Here is a 15,635-nt window from a genome sequence, read left to right as displayed (position 1 = left end):
GCCAATTTGTCCAATGGACGGGACCTCAGACCCCCCTGGTGATTTATATAGGCGACCACCGATGTGTTGTCTGTCCTGACTAACACATGATGGCCCCTGAGGTCGGGCAGAAACTGTTTCAATGCAAGAAACACTGCAAGCATCTCTAGCCGATTTATGTGCCAGTGCTGCTGATGTTCCTGCCATAGACCCTGGGATGAACGGCCACTCATGGTCGCACCCCAGCCCGTGAGAGAGGCATCTGTCAGCGTTACGCGACGAACATGAGCCCCCAACACGGGACCCTGGGACAGAAACCCCGGGTTTTTCCACATGACCAGAGCACGTAGGCATCGCCGCGTGACTTTGATCGTGCGGAGCGGATTTCCCCTTGGGGAGAATCCTTTTGTTTTGAGCCACCACTGTTGCGGCCTGATGTTCAGTAGGCCAAAAGGTATTACGTTGGACGCTGCTGCCATGAGACCTAACAGTTTCTGGAACTGTTTCACAGTGATGACCCGGTCTAGCTTCTGTTCTTTGACTGCTGCCAGGATCGATGTTATGCGTATACTGTCCTCACGATGCGGGGCTCTGCAAAGCTAGACAGTCAGCTAACATGAAGAATGACTCCAATAATGCTTCAAGGTGTAACTTTTCTTGATTTAATTGGAATTCCTCTTTATATTGTAAAACTGAAAATATAGAACACACAAAATACATATTTCAAAATACATACGCACTAATAAAAGACTAAACACAAACATAAACTGCTGCCAGTTATTTACATATTTTTGAATGCAGCAATGACACTTTCAGAATATGAATTTACATGCTTTAATGCATGGAAGTGTTCTTAATATGATAATAATACTTTTTGATCACTTACAGACAATTAGTATCTCAGGAACAGTGGAAAGAAACAAATTAGATGCATCATCTCTCAAGCCGTGTGCTCTGGATGCTTCCTTCTTTCAACTAAACAAAATGGCTGAACAGCCACTAGATGGCAGTGTTGCTCAAACAATAACTTCAAAATAAAAGTTCTCAAAGTCATAAGGCAGCACACTCCCCGCCTGGCACTATAATTCAGTGCCACCATAGAACTTTAACATTATTAACAGTCTTCAGTAGTCTTTTCTTGCGACAGAAGAACTATGATTTCTGTAACTGGCCTTAAGAAAGTTTTAACAGTTCCTTGTTTCGCAACTTTCACTTCCACTTTGCGTATTTTTGCATCTTGACTTGGTACTGTGTTAACAACGAGTCCCACAGGCCATTCATTTCTTTGTACTTGACTGTCTTTAAGCAATACTACATCTCCAACTTTAATGTTAGGCCTGTTCTCGGTCCACTTTCTGCGGCTTTGTAAGGAAGACAAATACTCTCCCCGCCATCGCTTCCAAAAGGTATCTGCCAAACATTGCACTTGCTTCCACTGTTTCTCATGCAGGTGTGACGTATCAAAGTTTCCACAAGGGGCTGCCAAGGCACTCATCTTTTGAGTTAGAATCATTGCTGGGGTAAGAACTGTTGGATTTTCAGGGTCTGTAGACACTGGTAGTAATGGTCTTGCATTCATGATAGCCATTACCTCTGCCATTAAGGTGCTCAAGACTTCATGAGTAAGTTGACCGGGCCTGGTCTTTAACAACATGGCATCTAAAATACGCCTGCTCAACCCAATTAATCTTTCCCATGAGCCCCCCATATGTGACGAATGTGGGGGGTTGAACAGCCATGTACACCCTTTCTCTTTCAGGTAATTTTGCAGGGATGGATCATCAGTGTCCAATTTTAGTTCTTTACATGCACCCACAAAATTTGTTCCTCTGTCGGAACGAAGCAGTTTGGCTGGGCCTCGGATAGAGAAGAATCTCCTCAATGCGTTGATGAAGCTGGATGTGGTCATGGATTCAATAAGCTCGATGTGCACAGCTCTGGTAGACATACACGTAAAGATTACTGCCCAGCGTTTGCTTTCAGCACTACCTCCTCTTGTACGTCGTGTGACAATCGTCCAAGGACCAAAGATGTCAAGTCCAACGCTAGTGAATGGCGGTTCTTGAGCAAGTCTGTCCGCAGGTAAGTCTGCCATTTTTTGACACTCTAAGCGTCCTCTGAGCTTACGACACGTTACACATTTATGAATGACTGCGGACACTACACGTTTGCCTCCAATAATCCAAAACCCTGCAGCTCGGATGGCTCCTTCTGTTATATGACGCCCCTGGTGTGCTACTTGCTCGTGGTAAAATCTCACAAGAAGCGTAGAAATGTGATGTGCTCGTGGAAGAATGAGAGGGTGTTTTTCTTCTCTGGATACATCTGCATAGGCTATACGTCCTCCAATTCGGAGTAACCCATTTTCATCCACAACCAGGTTGAGCTTTTTGAGTGGGCTTTGTTTTGAGATTGGTTTTCCCTTCTGTAGACATATGTATTCCTCTTTGAATACTTCATGTTGAACAGAACCAATAACTACATTTCTAGCTTTGGCAAGATCTGTGACACTGCATGGATCTCTGTACCGTTGCCATCTTTTGTGACCTGATTTATTTGATTCTTGGAAGGATTTAGTGACATGAATAAGTTTGGCCAACGTGTGAATGAGAGCCTTCCAGCTAGAAAAATGCATGAAGCGATGGCAACCCAACTCTGTCTTTGAGACTTTGGTTAGCAAGGTCACAACATTCGGACAGATCTCATCATCTGTGTCAGGATTTACGAGGGAGAATGTGTTTCCCTCAGAATGTTCTTCTTCTTGGACTTGAGATAGAAAAGGTGGTCCTGATAGCCAGTTTGTGTGTCGCAGTAGAATTGCTGGCACAGGCCTTGTGGCATGATCTGCAGGGTTCTTCTCAGTGGAGATGTAGAACCATTGGTCAGGGTGTGAAGATTTCCTGATCCGAGACACCCGGTTAGACACATACACATAGAACCTCCTGGTAGTGTTGTGAATATACCCCAGCACTATCTTGCTGTCTGTAAAGAATTTGACCGCATCAAAGGCAATGTCCATCTCATCTCTGAGCAGATCATACAGTTCGACAGCTAACACAGCTGCACACAGTTCTAGCTGTGGAACTGTATGCGCAGGTCTTGGTGCCAGCTTAGATTTTCCCATGATAAAGCCAACATGACATTGCCCTTCAGGTTCAATGGCTCTTAGATAGGCGACAGCTCCAATCGCTATTGTGGAGGCATCTGAAAAGATACAAAGTTCCTTTCTCTTTGTTGAGGTTAGTGAAACTGGAATATAGCACCTTTGAATCTTGATGTGTTCAATGGCATCCAGCGATGTTTTCCACTTGTTCCATTCTGAATGTTTTTCAGATGGAAGTGGCGTGTCCCACTCATGCTGTTCAAGTGTGAGTTCTCTGATGATAGCTTTACCCTGCATAGTTATGGGTGCCACAAATCCTAAAGGGTCATAGATGCTGTTCACTGTTGAGAGAATGCCCCTTCTTGTGTAGGGCTTTTCGTCACAAGAGATCTGAAATGTGAAGCTGTCGGTTTCCAAATTCCATGACAGTCCCAAGCTTCGCTGGACAGGGAGGGAATCCGCACTAAGGTCAAGATCTTTTATACTCTTTGCTCTATCTTCCACTGGGAAAGCTTTCATCACTTGCTTGTTGTTAGAGGAGACTTTATGTAGTAACAAATTGTATTCAGCGAGCATTTCTCTGGTTCTCGTCAGAATATCAATGGCCTCTTCAGGAGTAGCTACCGAGGCAAGACAGTCATCTACATAGAATTGTCTCTCCACTAACCTTTTGGCATCAGTGCCATGTTCTCTCTCACCCTCTTGCGCTGCTTTTCTCATGCAGTAGATGGCTACAGCAGGTGATGGGCTGTTACCAAAGACGTGCACTTTCATCCTGTAGTCTACCACATTCTTTTCCATGTTATTGTCTTCATACCACAGGAATCTGAGGTAATCGCGATGTTCCTCCTGAACGACAAAACAATAGAACATTTGTTGCACATCTGCGGAGAAAGCTATCGGCTCTCTCCTAAAGCGAAGAAGGACCCCCAAAAGAGTGTTATTTAGGTCTGGGCCACGAAGCAGCACATCGTTCAGGGACACTCCTTCATATTCGGCACTTGAGTCAAACACAACTCTTATCTGATCTGGCTTTTGAGGGTGATATACTCCAAATGTTGGAAGATACCAGTGTTCCTTGCCCTTCTCCAAGGGTGGAGCAATTTCTGCATGATCATTGTCCAGCATCTTCTGCATGAAATCTATGAAGTGTAGTTTCATGTCTGGTTTCTTTTCCAATGTTTTCTGGAGGGAGTAGAAACGCTTCTTTGCTTGTTCTTTGTTACTCGGTAGGTGACGTCTCGGAGATCGAAATGGCAGAGGTGCCACAAAGCTGTTCCCTTCATCTCGGTATACTGATTGGTGCATGATATTTAGGAACTGTTTGTCATCCACAGACAATGTTGGTTTGTCATCATCCTTGGATCCTTGAAACACTGAAGAACCTAGACTGTCTGTACTCACAGAAGGGCTTGTATCCTCCATACAGGATGAATTGTGCAGACTTTGATGCAGTGGTGTGGAACTGAAATTTTCCTTTACTTGGATGTTGTTTGGACAAGGAGTAAAGATAGATGCACGACCATTCAGAAGCACATTTGCCTTGAAGACACTCAAGACTGGTGATTTGTGAACTGTTCCTAAACAGACTTCACCCACAATGACCCAGCCTAAGTCAAGTCGTTGAGCAAAGGGAGCGTTGTGGGGCCCATTTATTTGCTCACGTACCTTATGTACTCTCAGCATGTCCCGTCCTAACAACAGCAGAATAGGAGCATTGGGATCCACAGCTGGAATTTTATCTGCCACTGGCTGCAAGTGAGGATGGTGCTGCGCTACCTCAGGAGAGGGAATCTCCGACCTATCATCGGGTATCAGGTCACATTCTATTAGAGTAGGGAGCTGAAGTTGAAGTTTCCCATTCTTAGGCTCAATTATGAAGTTGGTAGCCCTTCTACCTGATGTTTCTGTCAACCCTGAGCATGTTTTCAATGTGTAAGGGCTGGAGTTAGACTTTATGCCAAAGATGTCGTAAAACTCAGTCTTTGCAAGAGAGCGGTTGCTTTGTTCATCGAGCACTGCATACATTGTTACTGCTTCCTCCTTCTTACCAGCTGGATAAACTCTGACCAGGCAGATTTTGGAGCATGAGCATGGACTGTGTGGGTCAGCCTTACCACAGATTTCTGTACATTTTGATGTGACAGAGAGGGATGCGTCCTCATTTGTTTTTTCTCCATCCCTTTCCTCTGCTGCAGCAGCTGTTTCTGTTGAAGGGGGAGGACCTGGATGCATGGCTGAAATGTGCTTTTCACTTTTACATTCCTGGCACTTAATGTTAACTTTGCAGTCTTTGGCCACATGCTGAGTTGTTCCACAACACCTAAAGCAGATTCTGTTCTCTTTGAGAAAGACTATTCTTTCATCTAAAGACTTAATTCTAAAACTTCTGCACTTTTTCAGAGGGTGGGGCTTTCTGTGTATTGGGCACTGTCGTTCAGGGCTTTCAGCTCTTTTGTCTGTACCACTTGTCTTTTGAATAAGTTCCGCTGGGATTTCTGTCTTGTGCACATGTACAGGGACTTTCTGCCTCAGAATTTTCTCTGTCTTAAAGAACTGACTTGTGGGTGTAGGAAGGAAAAAGCTAGGGTCATTTCTGATTTTTGCCTGCTGTCTCACAAATCTAGAGAAAACTGCAAATGGTGGAAATAGTACCCTGTACTCTTCCTTATACCTAAATCCTTCAGTTACCCATCTCTCCTGCAGGCTGTATGGCAGTTTTTCCACTATCGGTTTCAGTCCACGGGCTGTATCCAAATATGCAAGTCCAGGGAGGTACCCCTCTATCTTAGCACATTCCAATTCCAATAGGATATCTCCCAACTCTCTGAGTTTGTGACTATCTTTGTTGCCCAGCTTTGGGAAGTCCTCTAGCTTTTTCAACAATGCATGCTCCACCATCTCGGGTGCTCCATAACTTTCCTCAAGTCTTTGCCACAACATGTCAAGGCCTGATTTAGGATGAAGAATATGCACAGAGCGAATTCTTTTTGCCTGCTCTGATGATTCAGGTCCTAACCATTTTGTCATCAAATCAAGTTCCTCTTGGGCTGTCAAGCTAAGATCCTTGGTAGCAGTCTTAAAAGATGCTTTCCATGACCAGTAATTTTCAGGATGGTCATCAAATTTTAGCAGACTGGAACTCACCATTTCTTTACGGATCAGATACCTTGTGAGGTCAAACCCAGTTGAAAGGTCCTGTGGAAGCTCTTTTTCGGTCTTTACAGGATATTGCGACCATTTATGGAAGTATGCTTGATCCGTCAGTGTGTCTTGTAAGGTATGATCTATTTTTGATGTGAACTGGCCAGCAGGTTGCCATCTGTGTCGAATATCCACTTTTGGTATTTCTGAATACTCACTCACTTTCCTGAAGTACTCTGGTGATTCAACTTTGACTGGGATGTCTTCAAGACATACCTGTGAAAGCTTCTGCACATAATCACTAGTCCGTTCAGCTGGGCTGAGGGGTTGTTCAGGGACTTGGGGTTCCTCTACTAACTCTCCACTTTCAATTGCTTCTTCATAAGCAGCAGCCTCTGCTAATGCAACAGCAACTGCCTTTTGACTTTTGAGAAGATGTAGACTTGCTTCTAAATCAGCTTTTTTCTTTATCACATCTGCTTCTTGTTCAGCAAAGGATAGCTGGGCACGGGCCGCTTCAGCCTTAGCTCGGGCTCTGATGGCTGCAGAACCAATAGAAGACTGTCTGCTTCTTTTTGACGATTTTGATGATTTTGAATGAGTTGACTTGCTATCAGTACTTCTTGCAGACATAGCTCTTTCTGATTGTTGCTCTTCAGTTTCATTTTCTTGTGCTGAATAATTAGTTTGATTGCTTTTTAACTGGTACTGTTTCCGTGAGCGTAGACTCATTGCTGATGCGCAGTATTTTCTTGTGCTTGAACCTGTTGTGTTCTTGTCTTTTTACTATACTGTCCTCACGATGCGGGGCTCTGCAAAGCTAGACAGTCAGCTAACATGAAGAATGACTCCAATAATGCTTCAAGGTGTAACTTTTCTTGATTTAATTGGAATTCCTCTTTATATTGTAAAACTGAAAATATAGAACACACAAAATACATATTTCAAAATACATACGCACTAATAAAAGACTAAACACAAACATAAACTGCTGCCAGTTATTTACATATTTTTGAATGCAGCAATGACACTTTCAGAATATGAATTTACATGCTTTAATGCATGGAAGTGTTCTTAATATGATAATAATACTTTTTGATCACTTACAGACAATTAGTATCTCAGGAACAGTGGAAAGAAACAAATTAGATGCATCATCTCTCAAGCCGTGTGCTCTGGATGCTTCCTACTTTCAACTAAACAAAATGGCTGAACAGCCACTAGATGGCAGTGTTGCTCAAACAATAACTTCAAAATAAAAGTTCTCAAAGTCATAAGGCAGCACAATGCGTGTTGGCGATAATTGCGCCCGCATAATTACCGAGTCCCAGTTCACACCTAGAAAAGTGGTTCTCTGAGCCGGAGAAAGCACACTCTTCTTGGCGTTCAGCCTCAACCCCAATTTCGACATGTGTGCGAGAACAGCATCTCGATGCTGAACCGCCATCTGTTCTGTATGCTCTAGAATCAGCCAATCGTCGATATAATTCAGAATGCGGATGCCCTGCAGACGCAACAGCAGCAGAGCTGCATCCACACACTTGGTGAATGTGCGGGGTGACAGTGCTAGACCGAAGGGAAGTACCCGATATTGGTATGCCTCTCCCCCGAAGGCAAACCTCAGGAACTTCCTGTGATGTTGAAGGATGGAGACATGAAAATACGCATCTTTGAGGTCTATGGTGACAAACCAATCCTCCGATTTGATCTGCGATACAATCTGTCTGAGTGTGAGCATCTGTAACTTGAGCTTGGCCACTGAGCGATTTAATAGACGCAGATCTAATATCGGGCGTAAGCCCCCATCCTTCTTTGGCACGATGAAGTAACGGCTGTTAAACCCAGACTCCCTGCCTGGAGGAGGAACCCTCTCTATAGCCCCCTTTCGCAGGAGTGTCTCTACTTCCTGTGCCATCACCAGAGCCTGCTCCGGGCCCACCTCTGTGGGTAGGACACCGCTGAAAGGAGGTGGCCGCCTTTTGAATTGAATGGCATATCCCCTTTCGATTATCTGCAGGACCCAATGAGATATATTTGATAGACGTTTCCATTTGTCTAGAAAATCTACTAAGGGAACCAGCCTCTGGTGTACTTTGAACAGCAAGCACAGCGCCCTGAAGCGGCGAACCGGCAGGGAACAACTGACTTGACTGCTCAGGAGACCGACTGCGCCCCGGCATTGCGGCGGGGTTGGCAGCGCGGCCCCCAGAGGGCGCCGCAGGGAAACGTGTACCGTTGGCAGGGGTAAACACCGTTTCCCTACGGGGGGAACCACCCTCAGCGTCCTGACGCTTCTGGCATCAGGAACGCTTAGACGAGGCCTTCTTGGCGATCAGGACTGTCCTCAGATCAGCCCTGCCCCTTGAAGGCCTCGTCTGAGAGCGCCGCCCCTCGTCCCCGCGCTGAGGGGGAGTTCGGGTGGCGACGCTCTGCTTTTGTTAAGCCCTGCGCGAGGAGCTCGTACTCGGTTTGGGCTGCTTGGTGTCAGCAGCAGCCCCAGGGACCTGGACCCGGAGAGGGAGGAACTGCTTCAGCGCCGCAGCTTGCTTTTTCGACTCCTGGAACCTCTCGGTGACAGTGTGAACTGCGTCACCGAAGACGCCACCAGGAGAAAGCGGCGCGTCAAGCAGAAAGCTTTTCTCCCTCTCCTTGATGTCTGTGGGGTTGAGCCAAAGGTGCCTCTCCGTGGCCACCAGGGCTGCCATAGAGCGGCCAAAACATCTGGCCGTCTCCTTGGTGGCCCGGAGAGCTAAATCAGCAGATGTTCTCAGCTCAGCTACAATATCTCCCCCCACTTCATCACTACCGTCCATGTCCCTCAGCAGGTCAGCCTGATACGCCTGCACGATAGCCATCGTGTGCAGGCATGCGGCAGCCTGAGATGGCTCGCAAGCGTCTCTTCAACCTTTGGCATCGCCCCATAACCGTACTGTTTCAGCCCGGCGATGTTGCTGTAGACCGAAGTCTGCGGGCTGAAAACTCGATATGACGCCGGTCTCCTCCATGATCTTGCCACCTCAGTGTGCAAGTCATGGAAGAACTGCAGGCCCCGCCGCTGAGGCTCTGAAGCGCGAGAAGGCAGGAATCTTTCGTCTAATTTACTGCAACGCTTTCTTCCTGCCTCAGATCTCTCAGTGGGCCAGTCGATGTTCAGTCTGGCCACTGCTCGCTTCAGAACCTCAACGAGCTCCTCGCTCGCAGGGGACTGAAGTGGCGAATCTTCAGTCTCGATGCTTTCAACGTCCACCTCCTCGGAGCTGGATAGTTGAAGCACCGGCGACTCTCTCGGGGGGGAAGAAACCGCCATGCGTGCTTCCATGCCCCGAGAAGAGCCGCTGGAAAGTGCAGGTGAGGGCAGAGATAAGGCAGTGCCCGTCTCTAACCCCTCTGCAACGTCCAATTGTGATCCCCACGACTGCAGCCTCCGCTCTGCCTCGGCAGCATCGGGACCAGAGCCGCGGGGAACACGAGCCGAGGCACCCTCCTCAAAGAGTGCCCGGCGGGAGCGCAGCGTTCTTAATGGTAGCTTTTCACAATGCTCACAAGCAGCCCCCTCGAGGGCTGCCTGGGCATGCTGCGCTCCCAAGCAGGCAACACAGAGTGTGTATCCCCACCCGTGATGTAGCGTGGGCAGGGATGAACACACCTCTTGAAATTGCTGCTTTCACTCGCCATTTCGATCTATTTATTTTCTCTTTTTTTGTAAATATAATGAATATTTAACAAAAGGGTGGAAAATTCTTGTATATAGACAGACAAAAACACCAAATAGACAGACAGGTTCACACAGATCGCTTGCTGAAGGCACAGAAGCTGGTTCCTGTTTGTTTTCACGGACGCTTTATAGCTTCCGGTCGATGACGTCATCACGCCGACGATCGATCGATCCTCCGATGGAATGGTTCTACACGCGCTTCACGACGCATTAACGCAGAGGCGTTCTCACAGCGTTTCGACGCAGCTCGAGTTCCCCGAAAGGGAACTGACAGGGGAGCTGAAGCTCATTAAATATGCAAATATTATCCAATCCTAGCAGTGGGCGTTTACTTCCAAGTCTCCAGTGCGGCACGCCCATCAAAACCCAGCGTTCAGGATAGAGCCTCAAAACCAATAGCGTAGAAAATAACCTGTTACTTATTAGTTATGATGTTTTTGAATGTAAAAACATAATTAGTTGACCTCAGACAACAGTATAAATTTAACCCAAAAAAACCCCAGTTCCTGACACCTTTAAACATTAAAAAAAACTCATTAAGAAATATTTATGAAGTAAGACAATCAGTCCTGTTATACTATTTTAGGACAGCTGGAAGTTATAAAAACGTAAAAACTTTCCAAACTTCATAACGGTCTCTGACACCATGCCTTGAGAAATCATGGAAGTAATCAGAGGAAGTAGTCAAGCCCCAGACAATCTGCTATATTGAGCACCATTAACACAGGACTTGGCTGCATCTAACAATCCTTGTTAAAAGGACAACCTCCAACCATTTCAATTAGCCTAGAGGGCAGTCCGAACATGGCTGTCTTTTCTTCGTGAATCACTGAGAAAGAGAGAGATTTAGTGATCAGCACTACAACTCTGGTGACCTCTACTCATCTTTTGTTAATGCATGGCAGATGAGCTTTTTATTATGAGTTGGTGACTTATGGCTCGAGGTGTGTTGAAGGGGAAAGGCAGAAGGCACATGCCAAGTAATGAAGCTCAGCCCTGAAAGAACAAATCAATGTGCTTTCACTGAACTCCAGCACCTGAGAACTGCCGTACATGAATTAAAAGGTGCAGAACAAAAAAGTATAATGTCCTTAAAGATTACTTTCTAAATCTGACTTCTATTAAAAGGTTGATATATTGAGAAATCAACTTTCCCATGAGCCTTTGATATAAATAATAATACATTTTATTTATAATGCACTTTATATTAAACAAAATCTCAAAGTGCTAAAATAATAATAATATATAAAAGGTAATTGTAATATAAGAATATCCTGCAAGTTTCGGAGCTGAAAACTTCCTTGTTAGTAAAATAAAAGCTTTTATAGACAACAGGCCCAGAAACAGAGGCTCTCAAATCAATGATATATTGGAAGGTGGAAGCGTTATCTCAGATAAATGTTTACGGCTGCATCTGTAGTCCCGCCCACCGACTCGTGGAGCTAAACGAGCAATAAACATGCCGAAGAGAGCATGTTAATCATTTGTAAACAAGACACAGGTCGACACTGGATTTGCAGACATATTGAGATTAAAGGGGGGGGTGAAATGCTGTTTCATGCATACTGAGCTTTTTACACTGTTAAAGACTTGGATTCCCATCCTAAACATAGACAAAGTTTTAAAAACTAAGTTGGATGTTTGATGGAGTATTTCTGTGTCAAAAATACTCCTTCCGGTTTCTCACAAGTTTCGGAGAGTTTTTTTCGAGTATGGGTCGGCTTGACGTCGATAGAGCGGAAGGTCCTTGTATGGGCCGTACGGGCTCTTCTCCCAGTAGGGTGCGCGCGTGTGACTAGATGCACGCCGCCCACACTGCTCTCAGGTGCAGCAGATCCAGTCGTCCGTGCAACACGTCTGTCGCTCCACTTTATTCCTATGGGTGACGTCGAGCGACTTCAACGCTTCAGCACAGCATTCCGGGAAGGCAGCGCTGCATTTGAACCGATTTGAACGCAGAAATGACTGGAAGCGTCACAACATATGCTTCGGTCGCAAAAGTGGATCTCCACGGTCTCTGCTGTCAGGACTTCACGAAATCAACAGTTAACTTACCAAAGAAGTGTGTTTTTGACGGAGCGGTCCCAACGATAAAGGTTCTCGGTCCTGCTTTGGAAGCAGGCGGTGAGTAAAACTGCTTCAAATGTCTATTGTTGGCTATCTTCGCGTGAGTAAACATCAGTAAACAACACGATCGTTTATAACGATATATGTTAGTTTATCAATGGAGTATGCGATCTATGGTGTGTGTTACATTTGTTTAGCTGACTAGTATAGGTGTCAGTTTGATTATTGGAAAACCACTCAAACATAAACCTAGCGTTCTCACAAAGCGTGCTTCGTCATTGAAATGCGCTAACGGTTACTCCATGGTTGTTCTATGGTTGTGGTTGTGTTCATGGTTGTGACCTGCATTTTGTGAGGCACAGACAAGAACGGTTTGACCTAAAATGATCAAAATTGAAACTACTGGGGAAACAAATACTCCTACATCTCGGATGCCCATGAGGTAAGCTAAAAAATATCTAAATTTAATTTCAAAGTGAACTATCCCTTTTAAGCCAGTTCATGACACCTTTAAAACTAAATTAGTGGTAAAATTGTTGGTTGCAGTAAATGTGACGGTTGAGATTTGAGAGAAAAAGCAATCAATAGTTTTTAAATAATTCATGATACTCACTGTTTTTTAGTTTTAAAATGAAAAATAATAATTCCAAACAATTAAATAAATAAAGCACATTTGTACATAAAGGCACCTGAAAAGTATCAAAAATGAAGTATGAAGGCATTGTAAAAAGTTTCCAAGAAGGTCAATAAGTAAAAATGTTGAACTTTGTAAGAATTAACAAAAATAAACCCTCTACAAATGCATAAATGTAACCCTGGACCAGAAAACCAGTCTTAAGTCGCACAGATATATTTGTGGCAATAGCCAAAAATACGTTGTATGGGTCAAAATAATAAATTTTTCTTTTATGCTAAAAATCATTAAGATATATGGTGAAGATCATGTTCCATGAAGATATTTTGTAAATGTCCTAAACATGTATTAAAAAATGATTAGTAGTAGTAATATGCTTTGCTAAGGACTTCATTTAGATAGCTTTGAAGGCGTCTAAAGTCTAAGTCATTAGTAATATCCGCCTATAGGCAGGTCCACAATGCGTGTACACTCTGCTTATTACACACAAACATTTTTTAAATATAAAAAATAAAACGATTTCTCTGGAGATGCTCTGTTTAGTCTTTCCGCTCGCAAATTCCGCCATGTAAATAGCAAATCTGCCATGGTGCAAGCACAATGGCTTTTAAAGGGAATAGTAGATGAGACTCTGATTGGTTTAATACACGTTGCGGCCAAAACACACCCATGACTCATTAAGGGACTAGGTACAACCCTTTTGGACAATACGTCTGGCGCGCAGATCCTTTTTTACCCGTCGTTAAACAAGCAAAAGTGGATTCAGACGCCATGAGCTCAGATCGTTAAAGGGGGGGGTGAAATGCTGTTTCATGCATACTGAGCTTTTTACACTGTTAAAGACTTGGATTCCCATCATAAACATAGACAAAGTTTCAAAAACTAATGTTGGACGTTTGATGGAGTATTTCTGTGTCAAAAATACTCCTTCCGGTTTCTCACAAGTTTCGGAGAGTTTTTTTCGAGTATGGGTCGACTTGACCTCGATAGAGCGGAAGACTAGAGCGAGAGAGGAAATGCATGCCCATAAACACTCGCTCAGCTGCAGATCCACTCGTCCGTGAACACTTATGTCGTTATAGTCCGCGCCGCACTCCACTTTATTCCTATGGGTGACATCAAGCGACTTCAACGCTTCAGCACAGCATTCCGGGAAGGCAGCGCTGCATTTGAACCGATTTGAACGCAGAAATGACGGGAAGCTTCACAACATCGCTTCAGTCGCGTCACAAAGTGGATCTCCACGGTCACTGCTGTCACAGGACTTCACCAAATCATACCAAAGAAGTGTGTTTTTGACGGAGCAGTCCCAGCGACGGTTCGGTCCTGCTTTGGAAGCAGCCGGTGAGTAAAAATGCTTCAAATGTCTGTGCTGTTGGCTATCGTTGTGTGAGTAAACATCCGTAAACGACACGATCGCGTGCTTCGTCATTCAAGTGCGTTAACGGTTACTCCATTGTTGTTCTATGTATAACGTTACACGACTAGTCTGACGTGCAAAACCGTTTTGCTTGCTACTGCTAAGGTTTAGTCGCATACAATAGTCCCTAAACCGAATCATGTCCTCATAAACTGCGAGTAAACACACACAAATGTTGACAGGCCACTAAATACAGTACATACCACAGAGACGGACATCCTGCTGTTGCTGTTTCTCCTGTTCAATTTATTTCAGCCTCCGGATCTGATTCTGGATCATATATGTATTAGCTGAATCAGATCGATAGCCATGGGTTTCTCCACACTTGAGGACGTCACCGCTTTGTGCACATTCGTCATTCTTTAGCTCCGCCCACACGATACGCCTTCAGGCGCTCGGGTTTTTCCGGAAAGACTAGGTACAGCCTATATTTCTTTTATAAATACAATAAAACTAAAGACTTTTTGGAGATAAAAGATGCAATACTACTCTATAGGTACTCAAGATTGACATGAGATTGACTGAAACTGAGTCTTTCACCCCCCTTTAAAATAGGGCTTTTCAGCTGTGCTGCTGTTCTACTTTAAAGAAACTAAAGAAACTTTAAATATATTCATATATAAAGTCATTTTTGCTTATTATTAGTGTTGAATTGTTTGAATTGGATCATCAGCATCAAAGACATTGGTTAATAAAGTGAGATTAAATACATTAAGTATATTTTTGTAATTTAACATATTTCATTATTGCAGGTTTGCGTAATATTCAGTTTGCATTTCACCGGTTTTATTCCATTTGAGGAATACCTAATTGTTTTTTGTGCAAGTGAGATGAGTAAATCCCAAAAGTTGTGTAAATGTAATGGTGTGTGAGCTCACTGTTGATGAGTGAGTACGTTCTCCATCACTGTATCTAAATATGAACAAACAGCCTTGCTAATTAACAGAAGAAGAAAAAAATCCTAATATAAAGATTTCAAGAGACCGACAGATTAAACACTGAATCTATCAGTTCAATTATGTCTTATGAGGAATTACGACAATATATCAATTATAATATTACCAATCCACACTTGATTAGCGGGCAGAATTCTATCATTTTCAAAGAATTATTCAGTTGCACTAAGTTGCTGTGCTGTTGCCGGGGCTCATGGTGGCGAGTAGCTTCATGAATTAAACGGTTCATTATGAAGGCGAGGTCTTTGCAGTCATTAAGATGGGCATGAATGTGTCACCTCCACCACTGTTGAAGTCAGAGTAATTAACAATAATACCTCATATCAAATTCTGCACCTCAACAAGCCGCAGACCAGCAACTTCACGATGACCTCATTCCTATTCATCATACTTTCCAGATAATCCATATTTAAAAGACTCAAGAGTTCAAAAAATCAGCATATCTTTCATAGCACTTTAGAATGTTTAACTGCAATAAGAAATGGTCACATATTTGCTTTTAATGTGAGGATATTCTTGTGCACAGTATCACTTTTTGTCATTTTGTTTGAAATGTACACCGCTGCTTATGGGAAAAGACAAATTTGATGTCTTTTAAGATGCCAAGAAATTCAGAT

General features: G+C 44.0%; 1 protein-coding gene across 1 annotated transcript; it reads right to left on the bottom strand.

The window, feature by feature from the left end:
• Positions 1-565: 565 nt before the first annotated feature.
• Positions 566-7,506, bottom strand: LOC137039288 (uncharacterized). The gene is made up of 3 exons (XM_067414640.1): positions 7,334-7,506; positions 866-7,139; positions 566-671 (listed from the first exon to the last, which is right to left on the bottom strand). The coding sequence occupies exon 2, from the start codon at positions 6,956-6,958 to the stop codon at positions 1,094-1,096; it is 5,865 nt and encodes a 1,954-aa protein (XP_067270741.1). The 5' UTR covers positions 6,959-7,139; positions 7,334-7,506; the 3' UTR covers positions 566-671; positions 866-1,093.
• Positions 7,507-15,635: the final 8,129 nt, after the last annotated feature.

This window comes from Pseudorasbora parva, chromosome 13, assembly GCF_024679245.1.
Source record: "Pseudorasbora parva isolate DD20220531a chromosome 13, ASM2467924v1, whole genome shotgun sequence".
In the NCBI taxonomy this organism is placed as follows: domain Eukaryota; kingdom Metazoa; phylum Chordata; class Actinopteri; order Cypriniformes; family Gobionidae; genus Pseudorasbora; species Pseudorasbora parva.
This window is presented reverse-complemented; position numbering and strand designations above follow the sequence as displayed.